We start from the raw sequence: 27,930 nt of genomic DNA, 5'->3' as shown, positions 1-27,930 counted from the left end.
ACCAGAGATCAAATTGCCTACATCTGCTGGATCATCGAAAAAGCAAGAGAGTTCCAGAAAAACATCTCTTTCTGCTTGACTATGCCAAAGCTTTTGACTGTGTGGATCACAATAAACTGTGGAAAATTCTGAAGGAGATGGGAATACCAGACCACTTGACCTGTCTCTTGAGAAACCTGTATGCAGGTCAGGAAGCAACAGTTAGACTGGACATGGAACAACAGATTCGTTCCAAATAGGAAAAGGAGTACGTCAAGGCTGTATATTGTCCCCTGCTTATTTAACTCATATGAGAAACACTGGGCTGGAGGAAGCACAAGCTGGAATCAAGATTGCCAGGAGAAATATCAATCACCTCAGATATGCAGATGACACCACTCTTATGGCAGAAAGTGAAAAAGAACTAAATAGCCTCTTGATGAAAGTGAAAGAGGAGAGTGAAAAAGTTGGCTTAAAGCTCAACATTCAGAAAACAAAATCATGGCATCTGGTCCCATCACTTCATGGGAAATAGATGGGGAAACAGTGGCTGACTTTATTTTGGGGGGGCTCCAAAATCACTGCAGATGGTGACTGCAGCCATGAAATTAAAGGACACTTACTCCTTCGAAGGAAACTTATGACCAACCTAGATAGCATATTAAAAAGCAGAGACATTTCTTTGTCAACAAAGGTCCATCTAGCAAAGCTATGGTTTTTGCAGTAGTCATTTATGGATGTAAGAGTTGGACTATAAAGAAAGCTGAACACTGCAGAATTGATGCTTTTGAACTGTGGTGTTATAGAAGACTCTTGAGAGTCCCTTGGACTGAAAGGAGCTCCAACCAGTCCATCCTAAAGGAGATCAGTCCTGGGTGTTCATTGGCAGGACTGATGTTGAAGCTGAAACTCCAATACTATGATGCGAAGAGCTGACTCATTTGAGAAGACCCTGATGCTGGGAAAGATTGAGGGCAGAAGAAGGAGACAACAGAGGATAAGATGGTTGGATGGCATCACCGACTCAATGCACATGGATTTGGACAGACTCCGGCAGTTGGTGATGGATAGGGAGGCCTGGCATGCTGCGGTTCATGGGGTCGCAGAGAGTCAGACACGACTGAGCGACCTAACTGAACTGAATAACGTAACACAACATGGGAGTGAAACCATTTCATCAGGGGTCAAAAGACATGCAAATCAGGTTAAAATTCTATCTACATACTGTACCTTTAGAGTAAAGATTAAAGTTAGAAAGAGTGATCTTATACTTCACTGTTCTTTCACAAATTATTTCTGTCTATTAGTGTCCCTTTGCATTTCTATATAAATTTTAGGATCATCATCAATTTCTGGGAAAAAGAAATACGCTGCAGTTTGCAACAAACCTATAAACAAATTTGTGGAAAATTACCATCTTAATAGTGCTGAGTCTACAATCCATGAACATGGAATAGTATCTTAGATCTTTAATTTCTCTTAGCAATGCTTTATTATTTTCAGTGTTTTATTGCACTGCTTTTCTTAAATACATACATTTTTGATTTGTTCATTGATAGTAAATAGAAATAGACTTGTATACTGATCTTGTATCCCGCAAACCAGCTGAACTGATTTATTCTATCAGTTTGTGTGGTGTGTGTGTCTGGATTTCTTAAGATTTTCTACATATAAGATTATGCTGTCAACAAATAAAGATGGTCTTATTCCAGTAATACAGAGAAAATTTCCTCCAACAGAGCTTCCTTCTGTCTTCTTCCCTTTGTGCAAGTACACACACATACATACACACAAAGTCTTATATCTTATAAGCTCAACAATACAGTTTTATAATTGTTGTTTTATTCAGGTGACTTTTATGTTGTCTATTTAAGAAAATAAAGATATATAATTACTTTTACCAGTGTTCTATTTCTTTATGTGAATTTGAGTTACTGTCTATGTCATTTTCTTTCATCTGAACGGACTTCTATTAGTATTTATTGTAAGGCAGGTAAGCCAGCAATAAATTCTCTCTGTCTTTATCTATTTAGGAATGCCTTATTGTCACTTTCATCGTTGAAGGATACTTTTGCCTGATTGCCAGTTTTTTCCCCTTCAACTCTTTGAATATGCCATCCCACTGCCTCTTTCTTTTACTGTTTCTGATGAGAAGTTAGCTGTTAATCACATCTTTTTTCTATCTACAAATCTTTTATTCCATGAAGAATTCTGTAGTACACTTGAGTCAAACATGTAACAGATATCCCAAGAGCATGACATTTTTGGTTTGGCTTCTTTGTGAGTTAGAAGTGTGGTGACACTTCTGGACTGCCAAGAAAATCTGGGCTTAAATAACAAACTCAAAGATATCTTAGTATAGACAGAAATAAAATAAATATTCATATTAAAATACATAAGTAAATCAGATAGAAGGTACTAGAAGAAAAAGAATGGGAAGGAGCTTTATTACTGCATGCCTATATGCGGTAGTTAAACAAAAAAAATTTAACCTAAAGAATATATGAAAATAATCACAGTACAGGAAGTTGTCTCAAGACATTGCGGTCCAAAGTGCTACAAAACTCTTTAACAAACTATAGAGACAGCAGTAATAGAAACACAGAAACAAACACATACTCAGCAGTGATTTATCTTTATTATGGTTTAGATTCTGTCTAGTCCATGACACAGACCTAAATAGAGAAATACAGAACAAGTAATCATGGGAAAAATGGAAAAATTTCTATAAAAGGCCTTTTACCAGATCAGAACATCAGAGATTCATTAATATCCACTGCTCATGGCTAAAAAGTAATGGAGATTTTATCCATTTAGTAGAAAAGGGAGAAATCTCAAGATGATTCCAAATCTACCTTTTAATATCCACTTGGCAAAAAAATTAAGAGTTGAGAAAAACAGTAAGTCAGTCTTGCATAGGGACATTTTCAAACTACAGTGGGAAAAGCTATTCAACATGCAGCCTAGGTTTTAATATAAAGAGTTCTGTGGAAAAACTATACCATTCCTGAAGTGATACAGCTTATCAAATAAGATTAAAATAGGGGACTTCCCTGGTGGTCCAGTGCCTAAGACTCCATGCTCCTGATGCAAGGGGCTTGGGTTGGAATCTTGGTAAGAGAACTAGATCTCACATGCCACAACTAAAGGTCCCACTTGCTGCAGCTAAGACCCAGCACAGTCAAATAAATAAAAATAAACATCTTTATAGAAATATTAAAAAAGAAGTTATAAGCATCGTAGTTTAAGGTGACATTAAGTTCAGATTCACAGAAAAAGAAATTAACACTCACCTGTGATAAGAAGAGCTATATTCTAAAATGTACACTGATCAAAACTATGGTTACTGGATCCTACCATGTCCAAGAACCAAGGTTATATTTGTTAAGTACTGTTTCTTAAGGATCAGGAAATGGAGTAACAGACACACATCAGTGAGGTGTCTCAGTCCAAATAGAGTAAGTTAAACATCTTTCTAGATTCCACAGTGAAGAATTTGTAAGGCTGAACAAATTATAAGATGACTGGAGAATATAAATTCATCTTTGAAGCAAAGCAAGAAAGAGAACCAGGGAAAAGCAAGGAAAAAATTTACTTTGTAAATGGAGCAACTTCTTTTCAACCAAATGGCAAAAGTAAAAAGAAAACCATAAGCTAGGGCATCCTTCATAAGAACTGCAGATTTAATAAAACTATACACAAAATCTGTAATAAACAACTTGAGCCACATGGCAACCAACACAAAGAAGAAACTGAGCAAGTCTCTTAAAGTCAAATGAATGTCTCCTGAAAAATGAATTGCTGCATCTCCATCACAAAATCTAAAGATGAGTTTTAAAAAACCTTACGTTGAGAACAAATAAAATTTTACATCTACCTAACACTATGGCTACTCACAGAAAAATCAAACAGCGTTTCCCACCATCTCTAGTAGATTTGTGCTCTGATATAAAAAACTGGATTTCAGATTAAGATCCAAAAGAGGGTTAGTTATAGAAACAAGGGCATTTAAAGCAAGTTTTCCATATATCTATATTTTAGCTATCTCAAGTTTTTCTTGTCTTTCTCTCAAGAAAATACAGAGTCAGGTTGTTTGGGCTCATATCTTGATTTCCCAGGGCTTCCCAGGTAGCTCAGTGTTAAAGATTCTGCCTGCCAAGCAGGAAACATGAGTTCAATCCCTGGGTTGGGAAGATCCCTTAGAGAAGGAAATGACAACTCTCTCCAGTATTCTTGCCTGGGAAATCCCACAGACAAGGAGGAGCCTGGCGGGCTACAGTGCATGGGGTTGCAAAGAGTCAGACAGGATTTAGCGACTAAACAGCAGTTGCTTGATTTCCCAACTTGCTACCTAGATGACTTGGACAAATCTCTTCCTCTGCCTCGGGCTCCTCCTCTGTAAAATAACTTTATTGGGCTACCGAGGGACTAAATCTTTTAATGCACGTTAAGAGCTAAGAACAGTACCAGTATATAGTATGTTCCACATTAAATATTGTTAAATAAAATTAAATATTAAGCCAAAATATATTAGTCTCTGCGTGTATAAAAACCAACAGGACGCTTGTTTTCAATAAAGCTTGGTGAAAGAGAAGGATGAATGAACAGTGATTACAAAAGAATAAGAACGGTGCTATGATAGAGATGAGCAGTCTATTTGTGAGCACATAATGAGGACATCTAACTTCAGCACATCCTCACTCAGAGTGCGCACAGTGAGTGATGCCCTTACTGATAGCAAGTAGACGTGTCCACCAGATTCACCCAGGTTCCAAGATGTCGAGTGAGAAAGTGCTTACCTTGGTTTAGCTAAAAGAAGCCTGTCACAAAGAACAAGTCAGGTAATATAGGTGACAACTGCCACATAGTGTTCAAAGGAAACTTATTTTCCCCCTCCAGGTTCAAATAGTAGAGCCTACAAGTGGCCTTAATTTCACTGAAATAGTATAGCCTACAAGTGGTATGACCACCAAGCACTTCCTGAAAAATTGGTTTTAAATTTTTCTCATGATAAAGTTAAAATGAAAATTCAAAAGTATCTCCTTTTGAGAATATACTTTCTCCATTCCTTTGACCAACAATTTTTAATATTATTTATTTTTTTAAGTTTTGCTCCTCAAGTTTAAGGTTAAGTAAAAGAGGCAGTGGCTGGCTGCTAGGGAAACATCCAAGAGTCACTAACTAGTTTAAACATAAAACACTATTCCTTGAGGAAGTTTTACTCCCTCCTGCCTCATTTTCAGTTCACTTCAGTCGCTCAGTCTTGTCAACTCTTTGTGACTCCATGGACTGCAGCATGCCAGGCTTCCCTGTCCATCACCATCTCCTAGAGCTTGCTCAAACTCCTGTCCATTGAGTCCAGGATGCCATCCAACCATCTCATCCTCTGTCGTCCCCTTCTCCTCCTGCCTTCAATCTTTCCCAGCATCAGGGGCTTTTCAAATGAGTCAGTCCTTCACATCAGGTGGCCAAAGTATTGGAGTTTCAGCTTTAGCATCAGTCCTTCCAATGAATATTCAGAACTGATTTCCTTTGGGATTGACTGCTTGGATCTCCTTGCAGTCCAAGGGACTCTCAAGAGTCTTCTCCAACACCACAGTTCAGACGCATCAATTCTTTGGTGCTCAGCTTTCTTTATAGTCCAACTCTCACATCCATACACGACTACTGGAAAACCATAGCTTTGACTACACAGACCTTTGTCAGCAAAGTAATGTCTCTGCTTTTTAATATGCTGTCTAGGTTGGTCATAGCTTTTTTCCCAAGGAGCAAATGTCTTTTAATTTCACACTGCAGTCACCATCTGCAGTGATTTTGGAGCCCAAGAAAATAAAGTCTGTCACTGTTTCTATTGTTTCCTCATCTATTTGCTTTGAGGTGATGAGACTGGATGCCATGATCTTAGTTTTTTGAATGTTGAGTTTTAAGCCAGCGTTTTCACTATCCTCTTTTTAGAAGGAGATAGAAAAAGGGCTGGGCCTCCGTAATCTAGATGTCTTTAGAGTCCCATAATGACAATTTCTTGACTCTCAGTTCTATCCTTGTGTGTGTGTGTGTTAGTCACTTAGTCATCTCCGACTCTTTGTGACCCCATGGACTCTATCCCATGAGGCTCCTCTGTCCATGGAATTCTCCAGACAAGAATAATGGAGTGAGTTGCCATATCCTTCTCCATTCTCTATCCTTAACTACTGGCAATTGAAAAGTCCCTCTGCCTTTCCTCCAATACTCTGGTCAGTGTTTCTGTGCCCTGTAACACCTATGTCATGGACAGGGAGGGAGTAGAAATGCAAAAGCAGAGCTCAGAAGTCTTAACTTCATGCTGTAGTTTTCTCTAGCCCACTCATGAGAGCAGTAGACAAGGGCCACCTTAAAGTACACCTGCCCTTTTGCAAAGTGGCAAAACAAACCAGACAAGCAAGATTAGCTGCTACCTTCTCTGCCTCATTTCACAGCCTAAGTTTTCAGAAACAGAACCAAAGAAAATTTTTCAAAAGTTAGAATACAAATAAATACTTTGGTTGTTTCTTATAAATATTATAGACTTCAAAAAAGGAGGAGGATATATTAAAAGTCTAAGATATATCACATTCCAGCAAAATTATTATTCTTTCTTTTTACTTGCCTCCTAGGTGGTGCTAGTGGTAAAGAACCTGCCTGTCAACGCAGAGGAAGTACAAGATGCAGGTTCAGTCCCTGGGTTGGGAAGATCTCCTGGAGAAGGAAATGGCAACCCACTCCAGTATTCTTGCCTAGAGAATCCCATGGACAGAGGAGCCTGGCGGGCTACAGTCCATAGGGGTCGCAAAAAGTTGGACACAACTGAAGTGACTCAGCACGCAGGCAGGCATGTCAAAACTTGAGGTTCAAAACTGGAGTTTTCTTGACCAAAACTGTTAACCCATCTGAGACAGGTGTCTTTAGGTTGAATAAAACTTAGAAGGGTTACAGAAAACCACTCAGGACTTGTTACTACTCAAAGGGAAAGGATAATCCTTGCAATCAATATAGAACCTGAACCTGTACAATTTAACAGAAAAGACAGGGTAATCCTTCTGAAAGTTGTCCATCCATGCATAAATGGAAAATGAACCTGGGTAATGAATTAGTAATAAAGTAGCTGTGCTCAACGTACTGAACCATAACCAGGATGGAATCTCCTCTGATAATGGGTACATTATCAATGTCTTAATACTAATATGAGTGACTTTGACCCTACTATACATATAGCCTTTTTCCTACAGTGTTTCAATACAAAGGGTATCCTTATCCATTTGAAGATTTAAGTTCATTTGGATGTGAAAAAGACATCCGGTGTCACTTGCTAGAGAGAAAGAAGTAGATCTTCAGAGCTTGTTTCACATCACAGCTGGCAGGGTTCTGAACTTTCATTTAACTATGTAATATATACTATTGATGATATGTATACAAATGTTAATAAGCAAATGCTCATATATACTTATGTGATTAATAAGTATATACAAATACTAAATCACATTAACTATTCCAGTTTCTCTAATTAAAGCTTTTACAAGTCACCAAGACACTTTTATTATTCTAAAACTCTGAACATGAATTAGAAGAGGTTTATGAGTAAAAAAGAGCCCACCTGATTGTCACTAAGTAACAGAACACTGGGTTTTCTTGATCACTCCTGCAGTGCTTCCATACAACCAGAAGCTGCCCTCCTGATGCAGAGCCTGGTCAAGGAATGATTCCTGACCTCTGGGCCCCAGAACAGGAGAGGAAAAGGAAACAGGGAAGTAGATTAAACCAACTCAATCACACACTGTAATTGCACTTCTAAAGACAATGTATACAGTGAGACAATTAAAGTGAGAGGCCATACATTGATACGAATCCACCACGGGTGTACATGAGTTCCCATTCGTGTCGATGTATGGCAAAACCAATACAGTATTGTAAAGTAAAATAAAGTAAAAATAAAAAAAAATAAATCAATAAAGTAAGAGGCCAAACGACTCTTCTGACGCCTGGCTGATCCATTAAAGAAGGAAGTCAGAAGCAGGACCCTTACCTGATGTTCCTGCATTTTAGCAGCACCGAGTTCTGAGACAGACGTAGTCAGCTTCTCCTGCTGCTCTGACAGATGCTTCTGATAGAGACTTAGAAGTTCTTGGCATTCTTTATACTGTAACTGAAGAGGTGAGATTGCAAATTAAGGGAAAAAACTAATAAATGAATTTAAACCGCATCCAGCAGGGTAGTATTTCAGATTTCAACAAACAAAACAAAAGCAGAAATGCAACCATTCTTGGTGAGAGTGCAGGTAAGTATAGTCATCACATGAACATAGCACATGTATCCCCCTCAAAATCATGAAACAATAATGTTTCAGAGAGTGACAATGTTCACCCTATTTAAATATTTCTTTCTCAAATCTTTAAATTTGAATAAATAAGAACAAATGCAAACATATGCAAAAAAAAAAGATGGACCCCCACCTCATACCATAAATAAAACTAACTTTAAATGGATCACTGACCTAAATGTAATAGCTAAAACTATAAGTTTCATAAAAGCAAAATCTTTGTGACCTTGGATTAGGCAATGTCACCTAAAAGCACAGCAACAAAGAATAAATCAATTGGAGTTCAAATTCTAATACTTTGTGCTTCAAAGGACACTATTAGGAAACTGAAGAGTCAACATCTAGAATCATAGAAAATATTTGCAAATCATCATGGGGTCGCAAAGAGTCGGACACAACTGAGCGACTGAACTGAACTGAACTGAACAAATGGTAAAGATCTGGTATCCATAAATATGAAGATGTTATGTGTATGTTCATGCTAAGTTGCTTCAGTCATGTCCGAGTCTTTGTGACCCCATGAACTCTAGCCTGCCAGGCTCCTCTGTCCATGGGATTCTCCAAGCCTAGAATACTGGAGTGGGTTGCCATGCCCTCCTCCAGGGGATCTTCCCAAACCAGGGATGGAGCCTGCATCTCTGATGTCTCCTGCATTGCCAGCTCTTTACCACCAGTGCCACCTGGGAAGCCCATGAAGGTGTTACATAACTCAACAATAAAAAAACTATCACCTAATTAAAAATGGGCAAAGGACTTTGACATTTCCCAAAAGAAAATATACAAATGTCTAAGCAGTGTAAGCAAAGATACTTTACATTATTAGCCATTAACCACTAGGAAATGCAAATCAAAACCATACTGAGACACTGCTTTGCATTTGCTAGGATGGCTATTGTCAAAAAGACTGACAATAACAAGTGCTGGCAAGAATATGATGAAATCAGAACCCTCCTACATAGCTGAGGGGAATGTAAAAAGCTGCTGCTTTGGAAAATAATTTAGCAATGTCTCAAAAAATTAGACACAGTGTTTCCGTAAGACTCAGCAATTCCACTCCAGTTCTCCAAGAGAACTGAAAATATAGGTTCACATCAAAAACTTGTACATGCATATTCAAAGTGGCATTATTCATAACAGTGAAAAAGTGAAAACAACTCAAATGTCTATCAAGTGATAAATGGATAAATAAAATGTGGTATACCTATAAAATGAAATATTTTTCAATCACAAAAGAAACAAAGTTTCACTACATGCTACTGTATGAATGAACCCTGAATACATTAATATGCTAAAGAAGTTAAGACACAAAAGGCTACATATTCTATGCATGCTACTGTTCTTGTTTAAAATACATCTTCCAATGAGCCAGGGCCAGGGAAAAGAAACCTTAATTCCAAGTATGTGTGTGTATTTGTGTGTGCTAAGTCACTCAGTCATGTTGACCCGACCCCAAGGACTGAAGCCAGCCAGACTCCTCCGTCTATAGAATTTTCCAGGCAAGAATACTAGGGTGGGTTGCCATTTCCTACTACAGGGGATCTTCCAGATCCAGGGATCAAAGGCATGTCTCTTGCCCCCTGCATTGGCAGACAGATTCTTTACCACTTTTAAGTATACCAGATCACAAATAAGAGTTATATTTATCCATGTTCATTTCCTGCGCCTTTCTCCAATTTTCTGAAATATTCATTATATGAATTAAAGGGCAGGGAGATAAATGTCCATAATAAGCAATCCCATATAGGCAGAAAGTATATTAGTGGTTACCAAAAGATGGAGGAGGAAAACAGGAAGCAATTGTTGATGGGTATGAGTTTTGGGGGGGAGGTAATGAACATGATTTAGAATTAGATGCTTGTCTTTGCACACCTTTGGGAATACACTCAAACCACTGAACTGTATACTGCAAACAAGTGATTTTTATTGTATGTGAATTATATCTCAATATAGCTGTTAACAAAAATTCAGAATAGAAGTGATTAAACTGTTTTGGTCAAAGCAATCACTGCCTAATTTACACAGAAAATTCTAACTATACTAAACATAAGATTATAATTAGATTTGGCTCTCTTTGGTTTTACATGTCAGTTAACTCAATATTTCATTAATAAAAGCAACATTAGAAAATTTTCTTCCCATATACCTCCCTATGTGTTTTACAGTCTAGCATGTAGAACACAGCAACCTAACTTGGGGTTACCCTCTCCCACAGCTTCTCAAATTTGCAAAATACTCAAGAAGAAGATGCTCAAACTGCATAGATCAGGTGTCTGGGAGACAGGTAATTCTATTCAAGGGTGAGTTCTCTGTTTCCTACTTCTCATTGTGGTAATTCCTTCCCCAGGCCCATTTTTCTCTCAGATCATTTCTGAGTCTCCCCTCAACACCTAATTATGAATGCTATTGGTATAAAATTACTGTCCAATGAGATTAGTCTGTATAAATACCTTTATAACAGGCCATCATGATTAAGGGTGGGAATAGTATTTCTTAAATGTCAAAAATGGTGACTGGCTTCAGTATTCTTCTTAACATTTTCATAACCTAATCATTGCTCCTGGGCAGATTCCTATTCTAATAACTTTTGCCAATCCTAACTGCATAAATAACCAATTGCTTCATTATTCTCATTATTAACCTTTAACAAAAAAGGAGCCAGAGATGGCTTGTAGGATAGGAGCTGGTTCATAATGAAAGGCTGGTTACTAAGCTAAAGAATATATTAAATAGAAGAGAATGTTTAACACTCAGCATCTTAAAAAACAACAACAACACAATATACAGTGGTCTAAATAAGCTAATATCCTCTCAAAGTCAATCTACATCAAACCAGGTTGGTTTTATATTCCCATGCTTTTTCTTAGCAATCTCAAAAAGACAGGAATGATTTGTGGCGGTCTCAAGAGTCTCTGCCAGCTATATGATGTATATAAAAAGAATTTTTTATTCTAGCTGTTACCATAGGCAATAATGTTTATAGTAGATGAACATATTAGCCTGGACACAGAATATGAATTTTATTCATGAAAAAGTTAGCACAATTATACAGCTTAAGAGTTAAATGTCAGCATTTGAAGGCAAATTATAGGCAAATTCATTTAAATACATGCTATGTGGCAGAATATAAAATAGGCAGTCCTAACTTTATCAATTTTTTATATCTGTATTGATTCACCAGATTTTGAAACATCCTCCCCTTTCCTGTAAAATCCAAAATATATGTACATGCAAAACAGTAATTTTCCTTCCTCCCTAGCACAATGAGACTACAATCCTCCATCTGTAGAGAGATTTATGTGAGGAAAATGTGGGTAAAATGCCTTCTTAACTGATGGCGGGGGGATAGGAGATACTGAGAAAGAAGACATATTTAACTCATTCCTGGCCAACAGACAGGGCAGAATGCAACAGATGGATGAAATTCAACCTAAGGGAAGGTGCGCACCAACCACAATGTGAACCCAGCACTGCAGGCCTGCTCAACTGTGATTCAAGAACTGGGAGAAACAGCAGTCCTCGTGATCTCATTAAAGAAATAAAGCTTCCCAACAGAAAAATAAATTAATATTAAGCACTATCATATCAAAACCTAAACATCAAATTAATTTGCTGAAACAGCTGTTGGAAATGGTGATTTTGCAAAGCTTAAAGCCTTTAACCCCACAATGCATTATATAGAAAAATACCAAAACTAGAGATTGAGGCAGAATAAATAGGGAGATGAAAGATTAAAAAACTCTGGGAGAGAAAAATCAAGGGTGGAAGGAGAAAGAACAGAAGATAGCATATGCTACTAGCATGTTGCCTAAGCAACTAACTGTCTTATTAAACTGGAAGCATTCTTCTGGTGCAGTGGAGACCACTCCCATTACCCCATCCCACCCTTGCCTCTGCTGCAGTGGAGACCACTCCCATTACCCCATCCCACCCTTGCCTCAGATGTCTAAGACACATGAATCTGGTGGTTTACTATGTAATTCCTGATCTAATACAAAATGAAATGAAGAAAGGTCTCCAGGAGAGGACAAAACAGGAAAAAAAAAAAAAAATATATATATATATATATATGTATATATATTTAAACAACTCCTTTTTAGGGAACCAAGACTCCTTAGAAAAAAGGCTGATTTTAATGGCTGGGACAGGGAAAGTACAAAGTGATCCTAAACTCTTATTTTAATGCAAGAAAGTGTTTAAAACAAATAGATGAGGGCATATCAAGAGAAACAGCAGCAGATCTAAAGGGACTCTCAGTCTCTCTCGGCTGGGGCTTTTTGGCCAAATTTGGGATAAACTGAGCATCAAAAAGAATGACTCATTAATAGAAAGTTAAGTTAACAAAAATCCACCAGTCTATTGTGATACTTCACAAAAGAAGAAAAGAGTGAAAGGGGAAAAAATTAAAGTCCCTCTTTATAGAAAAATGTTAATTATATAGAAGGAATGGTAAAATTTTAAAAATCACCATTTTGGAATCCCTAATGTAATAACTAATTTAGGTGAGGCTCATTCGTTGATGCTAAAATCAGTAGGTAAAAGGTTAATAAATAAGAAATTCGTATGGTGTTAAGATTATTTACAGCAAAGAAGAAAATGACCTTTAAATGGTAAAATTTGGTAGTCATCACCTAAACAAAGTAAATTAATTTAGGATTACTAGTAGTGAAGCAAGCAGAAATTATGTACTTCCTAGTGTCTGAACCAGGCAACACCACCTAAGACATACTTTTGCCAAGTATGTTTTACTTGAATCCAACCAAATCTGAAATCTAACTCCCATTTAACAGGAATTGAAAGAAACAAAGGGATAAGTTATACCACACACAAACAATCAGACAAATCCACAATGTGGGAGATTTTGCAAAGCACTTGAACTCTTCAAAAAGTCAAGTTATGTGGAAGAAAGAGGGTAGGACTATTCTAGATTAAGAGATCAAAGACACAACCAAATACAACCCATCAATCAGACTGAATTTTGGCTCACGAAGAGAAATAGCTATAAAAGACATTCTTGGGACAACTAGGAGAATTGGAATATAGATTCAGGAAAAGTTATTATAGAATTACTGCTTATTTTCTTAGGTAGTTTATAATATGCTTTATAAAGAGAAATATTATTCTTATGAGTATGAAATATTTAGGGTGACATATAACAGCTGCCACTTTAGGGAAGAAAAAGCACAAAATAAATTTTATATCTGTAAGTAAATTTATTTATATAAATGTATAATAGAACTGAAACATAAATATGTACATAGATTTGTGTACATGTATATATATACATATATAAATATACATATGAGGAGGCAAAGCAAAAACAGCAAAATGTCAGCAAGTGTGGAATCTAGGGAGCAGGTATAGGGTGGTTCATTGCATGAGTTTGTTAACCTTTCTATATATTTGAAATAGGTTGGTAGGTGCCCAACATGCTTCTGGAGAAGAGTGGAGAAATAACTCCAGAAACAATGAAGAGATAGAGCCAAAGCGAAAACAACACCCAGTTGTGCATATGACTGGTGATGTAAAGTCCAATGCTGCAAAGAACAGTACTGCATAGGAGCCGGGAATGCTAGGTCCATGAATCAAGCAAACTAAAATGGAAGTGGTCAAACAGGAGACGGCAAGAGTGAACATTGTCATTTTAGGAATCAGCAAACTAAAATGGAGCAGAATAGGTGAATTTAATTCAGAAACATTATCTCTACTAATGTGGGCAAGAATCCTTTAGAAGAAATGCAGATGACACCACCCTTATGGCAGAAAGTGAAAAGGAACTAAAGAGGCTCTCAATGAAAGTGAAAAGAGGAGTGAAAAAGCTGGATTAAAACTTAAAACAGTCAAAAAACTAAGATTATGGTATCTGATCACATCACTTCATTGCAAATAAAAGGAGGAAAACTGGAAGCATGGCAGACTGCTCCATAGCTTTAAAGCTATGACCAACCTAGACAGCATATTAAAAAGCAGAGACATTACTTTGCCGACAGAGGTCCATTTAGTCAAAGCTATGGTTTTCCTGGTAGTCATGTATTGAGAGTTGGACCACTAAGAAGGCTGAGCGCCTAAGAATTGATGCTTTTGAACTGCGGTGTTGGAGAAGACTCTTAGGAGTCCCTTGGACTGCAAGGAGATCCAACTAGTCTATCCTAAAGGAAATCAGTCCTGAATATTCATTGGGAGGACTGATGCTGAAGCTCTAATACTTTGGCCACCTGATGTGAAGAACTGACTCACTGGAAAAGACCCTGATGCTGGGAAAGATTGAGGGCAGGAGGAGAAGGGGATGACAAAGGATGTGATGGTTGGACATCATCACCAACTCGACGATGCCATGGACATGAGTTTGAGTAAGCTCGAGTTGGTGATGGACAGGGAAGCCTGGCATGCTGCAGTCCATGGGGTTGCAAAGGGTCAAACACAACTGAGCGACTGAACTGAACTGAACTGATATATTTGAAAACTGTCATGATAAAAAGTTGTAAAAAAGAATCTTCTCTGTTTTCTTTTTGTTTTCATAGTATATGAAATGAAATGAATTCTGGAAAAGGAGTTTACAGATGAACTGGGTAGGAAGGAAGGAGAGTACCCTTGGCTGACAGGTCATCCGGAGCAAAGGATAGAGAAATGAATCCAATTTGCACATTAAGGGAACTGCAAATAAGACAGCATGGGTGGCTGAATGGTTGAGAGTAAGGAGAATGAGTGAAGAGGCTGCAGAGACAAACGGGCCAGATCTTGAATGTTATACTAAGTTGTTTGAATTTTATTTTTATGGAACCCATTGATATCTTACAACCAATTTGTATGTTGTAAAGATCCCTTTAGTAGGAATGTGAAGGGTGGATTGGGGGCCTTGAAGATAGAATGAAGGCAACCAGCTAGAACTGGCTACAACAGTCTAAAGGAACAGATGAGAGGGGTCCAAGTTGAAGTAATAATGGTAGGAAATGGGGGGGTGGAATTTGGTTGAAGAGGGAAATTTAAGATGAAATCAGCTTATGAATTGAGTAGAAAGTTGTATGATGCACATTTTCATTTTCCAAGATAGGCAATGAAGAACAAACAAAAGGTGTGGAAGAACCGGCAGAGCTTTAGACACACTGAGTTGGAGATGCTTGGGGAGCAATTCACTGAGATGCCCAGTTGGGACACTTGAAGCCCTGGGCCTGGAATTCAGAGAACAGGTCTCAGCATAAATAGAGATTTGAGAGTTAATCATTTTGTACGTGGTGGCCAAAGACACGAGAATGTTTAACACTGTCTAGGAAAGTATTCAGTTTTGTTCGTTTGTTCATTCTTCCATTCATTCAACAAACAAGTACCATGAGGGCAGGAATACTTGTTTTGTTTACTGCTGAATTCCTTAGCCTACATAATAGGTGCTCAATAAATATTTATTGAATAATATTTACTGAGTACATTAATACCCCAGACTGTGCCAGGTGCTGGACACACAATGATGAACAAGACCAACACTGTCTTCTGCAGGGAGCTTGTCATCCAGCGAGGAGGGCAGGTAAGCAAGCACATACTTAAGATAACAAATAATGAAAGCAGCAGCAAGAACATTAATGTAGTCCTATGCAAGTACTTCCTAAGGGGACCCAAATAACTGAGGAACCAGGAAAACCCTTTTGGAGAAAGAAATGTTCAAATTAAGAGAAGAGGGCCAATGTAACAACAACATGTAAAGGGCAGGCAGAGAAGAGGAACTGATAAAAAGATGTGTCAACTGGGCCCAATGTTGCAGAGACCACACCAGTTAAAGATGACATTAAGGCAGCTACAGTGACTCTTGCCAGAACACAAGTTTGTTCACAACTTCCCCCACTGTTTTGATAGATTCTATTTCACTGCAGAGAGAAGATCCTGGAAAGAGCTGTTTTTACTCAGGGTCACCTTGTGCCATCCATTAGTCACAAGCTTTCAAGGGAATCTAGAACTCAAAGATCTTCACTACGGCAGGGACTCCCTTCACTCTGTACCCCAACATACTACTTAATATATAAAGACAGTACATACTGTATATTCTGCTTAAAATGTTTCGCCTGATCCCAATTCTATGAAATTCCTCCTTATCCTTTCAAATTTAGCTTTATGTCACCTTTTCCTTCTAACTTGAACTTCAGGCAGAATTAAGTACTTTTATTATAGTAAATAGATACAGCTAAAACTATATGATTATATTACTATCAGTTGAAGTGGCCTGTGTGTTTCTGGAATCGTAGTATATTAAGCTTGCTATCTCTTTGATGCATAGCAGTCATTTTTAAAATGTCACAGGAATGAATAAAGGCATAAAAGTAAAGGAGTAAAGGAGGGCCTCAATTTCATGTCAGGTTTGGATCTGGAATCAAAACAAAGCAAAGATACGCTGTGTGGTCTGTAGCCAAGAAGACACCTAAAAATACAAATTTATTAAAAATTTTAAATTGTTCTGACATCACAAGATTTTCCTATCTTTGAAGCAAATATGGTTTCTGATCATGTTATATTTCTCACTCTACAATCACTACCTATTTCCCTTTTCAAAAAAAGGGGCACATTTCCTGAGATAAACACTGAAGTCCAAATTATATATCTAGTTTGGCACTCAATGACGATTTTTGCAAATGAAAACAGATTTGTTGGTAAAAGAAAAACTGATACCAAGATGCACTGACGAACAGAGCTAGACAAAAATTTCATACGAATGTTGATACCCTTTTATTAAACTGTGATCTGTACTGGGGCACAACCCACTGATACAAGTCTGAAATTTTCCATCTAATTAAAAGAGAAATTCATGGCAAATTAGGTGCATGGCCACAGTGTTTTTCAATTTCCTGACAATAGTAACCTGTGAGGAAGGGAAATAAATCTCCAAATCAAACAGGGGAAAACTTGATGTTATGGACATTTACAAAGGAAAAAAGAGTCAAACGCTTCACCCATTTTCTTCTGGACTCTACTTGTTCTGTTTGAAAAACACAAGCCATTGAAAGACTAATTAGAGTATAGATTAGATTAATAACTAGCTTTCTGGGAGTTTTCTTAGCATTATAGTCTTTACCTTATTTTGCAGAGTCACAGAAAATGGGGCAGAGACAGACTTGGAACTAAGAGTAAAGCTTTAATCATGTCTTTGCTCAGATCACTGAACTCTGAGGTTTTTCAGAAAATCAGCTATGTAAATGAAGACCCAAAATTTATTTCTCCAACTTTAAAGCTAAGTATGCTTATTTAAAAGTTCATATGCAGATACCTTAAAAAGCAGGCTATCAATGTACTAGGTTGCTTAGAATTTTAACTTCTTAATACCAGTTTCCTTTCCACATAACACTCTAAGGATACATGTCTTTTCAAGAAATCATGGTAAACGTTAAAGACAAGGTTGCAAAAACATTTCTAGTGAAAGTCACACATTTTATCTAGCTTCTAACCTGCTTAAAACATATCTTTTGTGTAAAGGTCCCATGTTGCAACTAGACCTGCAGAATAAGTATTTAAAGCAGCCATTTGGAAGCCTGCTTTAAATCAATACAACTTTTCTTGAGTTACAGGAGCCAGCCTAGAACTGTAGAAAAGAAGGTTGCTATCACACCCCTCCCCTCACCAGAAGCTACTTTATAAGGCAAACTATGGTAACAATGATGAACACTTGAACATTTCAAATTTCCAAAGGGGTAAATTCCTGACAACACAGACCACTGAAAAGAGTTTGCACACTAAGTGAATAGGATAAAAGCACCTTAGAAAGCAGTCATCTCATTCTGCTCCCTACGTTCAAGAAGAGGAGTTTTGTTCTTGTAATTAAATTAAAACCCTTTATGAACTATCAACATCAATATATATGACACGCCTCTCTCTCTTCATATGTCTTTATTTGTCTGCTTGAACTATTTATGCTGCTGTGTAAGATCATCCATTTCTGAGTGGAAATGTAAAATGACTGTAAGAGGTCCCTTAAATCTCTTTCCCACACTAAGTAATCCAGGGGCATTATGCTTCCCTTATAAAGTTCATCTTCCAGCTCTTATCAGCTTTGTGCTTGTCATCTCTCCCTTTTTCAGTTCCTTATTAGAGTTCTTTTAAGAGTCAGACAGACCACCATCACCTATTGTACAATTAAATGCTTACAACAAGGAATAGATACCTGAATTAGAATATTTGAAGACATTTCCCGAGATAAACACTGAGGTCCAAATTATATATCTCGTTTGGCACTCAATGACAATTTTTGCAAATGAAAACAGATTTGTTGGTAAAAGAAAAACTGATACCTCAGTATAACCTCTGCTGGGGTGTAGGACACTTCTAAGTGCTTTAAAGAAATTATCATATTTAACCATCATCAAAAGACAAAAAACAAACTACTATTATTAGTCTTATTTTACAAATAAATTTGCAGCCCAGAATGGCTAAACACTTACCCAAGGTTAGTCACTCTGCCAGTGAGCTGAGGTTTGGATTAAAGTATCGTACATAGGAATCACCTGTGAATCTTGTTAGAAAGCAGATACTGATTCAGAAGATCTGAGGTAGGGCCTAAGGTCCTACATTTCTAACAAGTTTCTGAGGGATGCTAATCTCTGGTCCAGGGACCACACTGTGCATATCGTCTCCAAGACCCTCCCAGCCTCCTTCTTTACTTTGAAGTGTAATACATTGTTAAACTTCTGTGCTTCTTCTCTTTAATCTACCCTTACAACATGATGGTTTTTCTCTTTTTGGTCAATTGTTCCAGTATTCTTGCCTGGGAAATCCTACGGACAGAGGAACTTGGCAGGGTCCAGTCCATGGGATCGTAAAGAGTCGGACACAACTGAGCAACTAACACTTTTACTTTTGTTTTGGGAAAAAAGTATACAGAAATACTTTTCTACTGTGGCTGACTACTGAAGTCATAACAACTAGCAAGTATTACCTGTAGGGATGGGGAATTTATATTGGAAGAAAGTCCACAGAAAAAAAATGAACAACCATATTTTGTCTCTGCTACTTTCAAACAGATATCCATCCTCATTTTTAAGCCTTAAGTCTGCAGTATAACTTCTAAACTCAGTTTAACATTGTAGACCATTAGCTATGGCCTTGGGACAAGAAGAGTTTACTCTGGCTTACAGGGTAAAGCATCTGCCTGCAATGCAGGAGACCCGGGTTCGATCCCTGGGTCGAGAAGATCCCCTGGAGAAGGAAATGGCAACCCACTCCAGTATTCTTGCCTAGAAAATCCCATGGACAGAGGAGCCTGGTAGGCTACAGTCCATGGGGCTGCAAAGAGTCGGACACAACTGAGTGACTTCACTTCACTTTGGGGATAAGCACCCTCACCAAAGATGCAAGCACTTTTTAATGAAGGATGAAAATATGACTAATACAATAACTCAAAGTAAAAATCAAGTGATTTCCATAAAATATTAATACTATTCATGACTAGAGTAAAAAAGGAGAGTTCTTATAGAACGGAATCACATCTAACATTTTAAGGTAAAACTGGAAAAAGTAGTAGGAATATCTCATTTCTTCCCTCTTTGAAAATGACTAGGGCTACTGCTCACAAATGTAAATTACTGCACAGAGAAAAATTAAGTAACTTCTATGTGCAGGTTTATTATCTAAACCCAGCAAATGCTGCAAAGACTCAGGGTAATAAAGCGTTTTATGAACAACTTCACTTCACTGGTTCCTAATATAATTGAGCTTATGTGAACTGTTTAGCAGAATGGCATTTTAAAAACTGGTAAAGAACCAGATTATCTGCCTGACCCTCCATTCAAGAAGTTATAGAGAAATAGCCCAAAATATTCAAGGAGAAAAGTTTTACAGTGTCAATAAAATCAAGGAGTCAAGTTTCTGATTTACTATTTTTAAACAATATTGACCACTGAATACATTAATCCAAGAGGACACATTTAAAAGAATAATCCCTGAGACCTAGGATTTTATCTACATATGCTTAACAACAGAAAACTGAATCTACTATAAAATTCAAAAGTAATGAGCTGAAGAGCCAATGATTTCTATTCTATTCTTTGACTATTTTAAGCAATTCCACAAGGAGGCAGAAGCTTTATATATTCAGTCCATCTAGTAGTGATTTTTTATTTTTGAAAAATCAGTCTTAGATAAATCAATTCACCCATGTCTGCACTGGAAGGGAATATACCATCTTATGGACAAAGGCACAGCATCTAAATGGGGTTCACAGATGGTGCTAGTGATAAAGAACCTGCCTGCAATGCAGGAGACATAAAAGACGTGGGTTCGATCCCTGAGTCAGGAAGATCCCCTGGAGGAGGGCATGGCAACCCACTCCAGTATTCTTGCTTGAAGAATCCCATGCACAGAGGAGCATGGTGGGCTATGGTCATGGCATCGCAGAGTCGGACATGACTGAGGCAACTTAGCACGCACGGACACAAAGCATCAAAATATAACAGGATATGTTCAGAAAATTAAGTCAGTGTACATAGCCAGAAAAAACATTTTTTAGGGGTAAAATTAAAGTTAAGTACAATGGGATTTCTAATTCCAGACAAGATGAAGTAAGCATAATTTACCCTATTTGTCTCATTAAGTATAGTTAAAAGTGTGGTCATGATATACAATATAAAGGTAAGGAGACTCTAAAAGATGGAGAGATGGTAGACTGGCTGAGAGCCTCAGAACCTGGGGAACAACGCAGAGGAGAGTTGCCTAGTTTTGTTTTCACTTTGTATATCTGGGACTGTGTTGTAGAAAACAATTCAGAAATCCCAACTGCCACTGACAAAAAGAAAATCCAAGAGAAGCTTACTTTCATCAGCCAAAAAAAAAAAAAAATGGGGTGGGGGTGGGGGTTGGTGGGAACCTAGCAAAGATGAAAGGCTTTTAGGTAAGAACTGCCTGACTTGAGCCAAACATCACATAAATGACTGCAATGCCACCACCACCTCCATCAGCAAAGGCTCAGTGAGGAGCTCAGACTTCTACTCCCTCTACTCCCCACCCCTCTCTGCTGGAGGGGGTCAGAGAAGACTGACGTTAATGACTCCTTCCCCAGCTTCTTCACCCTCATGATTATTAACAGAGATCTCTTGGCTTGAAGTTCCACTCCCATCTACCTTTAATGAGACATCCCTCCCTGCTGGGGTGATGTCAGAGGAAGTTGAATGCAAAGCCAAGAATTTCATGACATATCAGCAATATCAGTGGAGGCCAATTGGGAAGCCGCTGTCCATAGCTAGGGTGGTATCAGCAGAGCTCTAGTACAGTGCTGAACTTCTATCCCTTATCCAGCAGTAATTACATGCCCACCTCACCCTGGCGAGGCTGAGTAGAGACCCTGAACTTCCACCTTCACCTAAAAGTTATGAGGTGGAGTCTCCTTTCACCACTGCTGTGATGTCAGAAAAAGTCTGCTAAAAGAGATTATATAAACAAAACCACAACATAATACCTACCCAAAATGTCTGGAACACAGTTAAAAATCATTTGTAATACCAAGAATCCGGATAATCTAAACCTGAATTAGAAAAGACAATCAACAGATGCCAGTACTGAAATGATACAGATTTTAAAAGTGCAATCATGAAATGCTTCAACAAGCAATTACAAACATGCTTAAAACAAATGAAAACAGTCTCAGTAAAGAAACGGAAAATAGAAAGAACAATCAAATGGAAACTTAAGAACTGAAAAATATAAAATCCAGAACAAAAAGCTTCCTGGATGGGCTCAACAAGAGAAAGGAGTGGACACAGGAAAGAATTAGTGAAGCTGAAGACAGAACAATACCTTACCCAATACCTTACCCAATTTGAATATCAAAGAGAAAACAAACAGAAACAGAAAATGAGCAGAGCCTCAGGAATCTGAGAGACTATAGTAAAAGATCCAGCATTCCTGTTACTGAGTCCCGAGTCCCGGAAAGAGATCAGAAAGAGGGTAGAGCTGGAAAAAAATATATGAAGAACTGACACCTGAAAATTCCCCAAATTTGGCAAGAACTGTCAACCTACAGTCAAGAAGTCAAGCAAACCCCAATCCAGATAAACTCCCCCAAATCCATGCCAAGACAGATTATAATCAAACTTTTGAAAACTAAAGACAAAGAAAAATCTTAAAAGCAAGAGAGAAGCAACCTCATTTAAAGAAGAAAAAATTGAATGACAGTTGATTTTCATCCTAAAACATGAAGGCCAGAAGGAAGTGGCCCATTTTGCAAGTGCTGAAAGAAAAGAACTACCTACCCCAGAATTCTGTGTCCAACAAAAATATCCTTCAGAAACACAGGCGAAATTAAGAAATTCTCAGATGAAAGACAACTAAGACCATTTATATCTATTCTAAAAGAGTGGCTACAGATTCTCTAAGTAGGAAAGAATTTTGGAACATCAAGAAGGAAGAATAGAAAGAATACAAATATGAGTAAATAGACTTTCCTTTCCCCTCTTAAATTTTCTGAATTATGTTTGACAGTTGAAACACAAATTATAACATTGTTTGATGTGGATTTAAAAAGACTCACAGTGGAATGGTAATACCTTAAGCAACTGCATCTGCAAGCAATCAATTTACTCATTTTTAAGTACATCCTGTTTCACTGAAAAGGCAGATGGCCAACATGACCTTGTTAAACATTCCCAGCTTCCATCTCAATACATCATCCCTTCATGTCTTCGCATTCAATACATGTTGAATGAATGAGTGAATGAAGAAATGCTTTCTAAGACAAACTTCTCCGCCTGTATCTCTAACTGCACCCCTCTTCTATATGATTCAGGTTCTATTAATTATACTATCTTTCTCATGATCTCAACAGATTTTGGCTCCCTCTCATAAGCCTTCAACTAAGTGCATCCTAAGAAACTCCCTCCTCACATAAAACTATCTTCCTGAGGAGCCAGTTACCATTACCAAAACACTAAAAAATTAATCCATAATCATTATCTCTAATTCTTATGTCCATTTCAATTCTGGCCTAAAACCATGTTTTCCTATCCTGTCATTTTATTTATACTGTGTTCTTGACAAATATCTTCTAATTTATTAATTGTTAAATATAAAAATGACTCAATGGACATGAATTTGAGCAAACTCCAGGAGACAGTGGAGGACAGAGGAACCTGGCGTGCTGCAGTCCATGGGGTCGCAAAGAGTCAGACATGACGTAGCAACTGAACAATTATAACAGCCTGATTTTATCTTCCTTGCTGGCCACTTTTTCCCTCTTCTGGTCTCTTGAGTTATTGACCCATTCAGCTTTTTCTTTATCAAAGTTACTCCTTTTAAAATCTCTTTCACTGACTGGCCCTTACTTTATCCCCATTAAATGCAAATATTCCCTAAGATAATGTCCTAGAACCTGTTCAGTACCTCTTCGCATGATCTTATATAATACACTGGCTCAAATTCAATACATATGCTGGTGATCCCCAAGTTTCTGTTTTTCAACTAGTGCAGCAAAGTGACTAAGGTTCTATAGCAGTAGAGTATATGCACATATTTGACCCTATATGCTTTATAAAATGTAGGTAAGATAATTGTTAAACCTCTAATTTCTCAAATCATTTTTACTATTTTCAAATCATAATGTTGAGTTTTTACATTTAAATAACCGAAGTTAATATGCTCCAAAAGTTTTCATCCTACTATCATGTACAGTACCATCACAATGTTGTTGAATGATGTCACTTTTTATTTTAAAATGCTAATACATACCAGTTTCATGTGAAGGCAACATGAAATTTACTAAACAATAATATTGCATAATCAGTTCCTGACTTGATGACACTTTGAAATGAATCCAAAATGACATATGCTATACTGCAAGTGAAGTAAGTTAGGGTACCATAGACAACAAAAAGAAATCACATTGAATAAAATTAGGACTATGTTATCCATCAATATAAAATTTCTTCTTTATTTACAACTAGTATCAATAAGATGACAGTAATATTCAGTTTTGTAACCCCCAAACGAATTGTTTTCTAGAGCCATCTATACCATTTGTGCAACAACTGCTTTAAAATGACTTAAAAGCAATGACTCTCCACTCTGGACTTTCACACAGGTGTTAGGTGTCGATTATCTGACATTCCCTTTGCATACCAAGTCCCAAACAACCAAGGAAGTCACTCTGCACATCTTTTGTCTGGCACATCCCTTCAATTAAAAAAAGGGCTGTATGTATAGATGCAAATGGGCCACGATGCCTGTAACCAGCAGGCACTCCAAGTAGCATCAAATTCTGATGGGGCTCAGGGAAGTACATGTGCTTTGGCATCATTTCTAGAGATGGCTCCTGGAATAAAATCTGAGACTGTTCTAGCTCTAGGAAACGGTAGAGGATTTTTTAATTTATGTATTTTTCAATCCAACTGCCAGCAAAATCTCCTTTTTAATAAGCAGTAAGAGTTATGATAATGTTGCTGAAAACATTCACGCCCCAGAATACAAACATAACCTCTCAGCTATATGCTTCACTTTCTATCATATACAAGAAATCTGTTAAAAACGAAATGCTAGCTCCACTGGGTGGCACACGACTAAGACACAGGAAGGGTTATTCCTAGTACTAAAAATTATTCTGCCTTTTGTTTCCTCATTAAAAATATATATATATATTTAGATTACAAAATTAAAACAAATAAAAGTAACACTGCATAATTTAGCTGTCGTTTTCTACCAAATTGCTTATAACTGTAACCATAAAATGATAATAATCTACCATATGTGCAGCTGCAAAACTAAGAAAAGCACTGGTCAGTGCTGCTGCGAAATGTGAACCTACTACTCCCCCTGGTGACTGTGCAACTGAATTGCAATAAAATAAAAAGTTTTTTATTTCTCCAAGTGTCAAGTTTTACATAGTTAGTTCTAATGCTTGTTTTGAACACACAAATTTGTTTCACTACATTTTATGTATTTGAAAATAACTTGAGCACAAGGTGACTCTCACCCATGAGACACGCTAGATGCAGGCAGAAAATGGCAGCCAACTAGAAATATACAAAAACACACCAACATGCCTCACACCTCAAACATCTACCAGCTAAGGCAGTTTACCCAGCGTTATGGCCACACCCACCCACATCTAGTGTTAAGACTTTCCATCCATCTCAGTAACTGTTCCTCGACCACTTTACACATACCTCAGAAGCTACAGTCCCTTCCAGTGTCTACTTTCACCAGCACTGGCTGCTCAGGATCAGTCATGTCGACTCTTTGTGGCCCCAGGGACTGCAGCCCGCTAGGCTCCTCTGTCCATGGGATTTTCCCAGCAAGAATACTGGAGTGAGTTGCTAAGCCCTCCTCTAGGGGATCTTCCACTAGCATTCTTCAGGTATTTTCAAGGTAAAGTGCCATATTTATTGCAGTATTTATGCATTTGGGGCTTCTCTGGTGGCTCAGATGATAAAGAATCCACCTGTAATGCAGGAGACCTGGGTTCAATCCCTAAATCGTGATGATCCCCTGGAGAAGGGAATGACTACCCAGTCCAGTATTTTTGCCTGGAGAATTTCACGGACAGAGGAGTCTGGCAGGCTATAGTCCCACAGGGTCACAAAGGGTCAGGTATGAATGAGTAACTAACACAGAGACATCTTTATTCATTTATTAACTATAAAAAAGGGTTGCATTGATGAACTTTTTGAGTGTTGTGCCTCTAAATGTATTTTTTTCCCATAAGTGTGGTTTTGGAGGCACGATTTTGCAGTGTGATTTTTAGGAACATGTGGTGCTGCAGAAGACTCTTGCGAGTCCCTTGGACTGCAAGGAGATCCAACCAGTTCATCCTAAAGGAGACCAGTCCTGGGTGTTCATTGAAAGGACTGATGCTGAAGCTGAAACTCCAATACTTTGGCCACTTCATGCGAAAAGTTGACTCATTGGAAAAGACCCTGATGCTGGGAGGGATTGGGAGCAGGAGGAGAAGGGGACGACAGAGGATGAGATGGCTGGATGGCATCACCGACTCAATGAACATGAGTTTGGGTGAAATCTGTGAGTTGGTGATGGACAGGGAGGTCTGGTGTGCTGTGATTCATGGGGTCACAATGAGTTGGACACGACTGAGGGACTGAACTGAACTGAACTGATGTCTTCTTTTAGCAGAACTGTATCATAAGTAGTAAAATGCATGCCTCTACTATATTTGTGTATAGGACAAGAGTAATCATAATTATCTAAGTTTTGTAACTTAAAAACATGTTTTACGTGTTTATTTTCATGGGAGTATTACTTTTTCTATTTCCTTTTAGAAAGGCTCTCTTCTCTGTTATAAACCTTTATTAAGAAATCAGGAAGGAAACATTTTATATACATATGTGACACAAAATTTATTATGCGTACATATACACACACACACTGCCATTTTTCCTATTCAAGCTATTAATCACACAAAATAATCTGTGCCGCTACCCTGCCTTGACAACCACATCTGGTATCTCAGCTGATACCACTGCACTGGAATCAACTGAGAGCTTTTAAGAAATGGAAAATCCCAAGACCCTCTCCGGGTATGGGTCAGTCTGCATGTTCTCAAGCCACACAGGTGACTGATGTACACGTTACAGTCTGAGAAGCAATGGTGTGAACTACTTTGACAAAGGCCCAGGCTCCATTTCCACCTATTTTGCACTTCTATAGAGTTAAGAAAAACAGCTTTCCTGCCACCAAAGTATAGGTCTTTTACAGTGAATTAACTGGAATGCTTATTTACCAAAAAAAAAAAAAAAACAAACTGCTACTGTTTTGTTAGTCTTTCTAACTTTATTAGAACACAATTTGCTTGGATCACAATGGATAACAACAGAGAGAATGGCCACAGAAGATAAACAAGATAAAATATGACTAAATATTAATTCCTAAAAAGGCAGGATGTTATATATACGTAAGTTTTTATATATAAAATATAAAACTTTTTTCATTTACGTTGTGTAAAACAGCATGTGTACAATAAAAACTCTAGCAACTCATGCTATGTCATATGCCGGAGACATACATATTTCATTAGACAAACATTTAACTACAGAGTTAATGTTTCTTCCCCAATTGTATAAAAAAGCACTAAACTGAGTGTCCTGGTTTCAGTGACTTACAATCTACAGAAGAAATGGTTTAATAATGGTACCTTTATAAGATCTGCTATGATGGGGTTATTTATCACAGATTTTTACTGTAAACCAGTATATAACTCATTAACATACGTATATTGCCATATAATAAGTGCCAAGCACCCAGAAATTCTCTGGTAAAATATTCCCTGTTCTCTCAGCTATCTCCACTGACACCTAAATAGGCACATAAAGCATACACTTGACACAGACTAGCCTGGCTGCTTCATGGGGACAAGGGGCTGCAAAGCACTCAGCCTCCACTTTGTCTACTGTGTGTGTGCATACTTTCATTTTTTAACTAAAGTATGTGTGACATATTACATTGTATAAATTTAAGGTGTACAAAAATGTTAATTTGATATGTTTACATATATTGTAATATGAGTGCCTTATAGGGAGAGTTAGCACCTCTATCATGTCAGGTAACGATTATTTCTTTTTTGTGGTGAGAATAACTAAGATCTATTCTCTTGGCCAAGTTAATAATTATAATATAGCTTTGTTATCTAAATTCACCACACTGTGCATTAAAGC

At 37.7% G+C, this 27,930-nt stretch overlaps 1 protein-coding gene across 2 annotated transcripts in view; it reads right to left on the bottom strand.

The window, feature by feature from the left end:
* The window catches only part of KIAA1328 (KIAA1328 ortholog), a 413,466-nt gene that overhangs the window by 240,456 nt on the left and 145,080 nt on the right, over positions 1 to 27,930 (bottom strand). For both annotated transcript variants that reach the window (XM_040264880.1, XM_040264881.1), the window contains one exon: positions 8,018 to 8,145. In XM_040264880.1, the coding sequence (XP_040120814.1) occupies positions 8,018 to 8,145 (128 nt within the window). The remainder of the gene's footprint in view (positions 1 to 8,017; positions 8,146 to 27,930) is intronic.

The sequence above is a fragment of the Oryx dammah genome, unplaced genomic scaffold, assembly GCF_014754425.2.
Source record: "Oryx dammah isolate SB20612 unplaced genomic scaffold, SCBI_Odam_1.1 HiC_scaffold_22, whole genome shotgun sequence".
Lineage (NCBI taxonomy): Eukaryota > Metazoa > Chordata > Mammalia > Artiodactyla > Bovidae > Oryx > Oryx dammah.
This window is presented reverse-complemented; position numbering and strand designations above follow the sequence as displayed.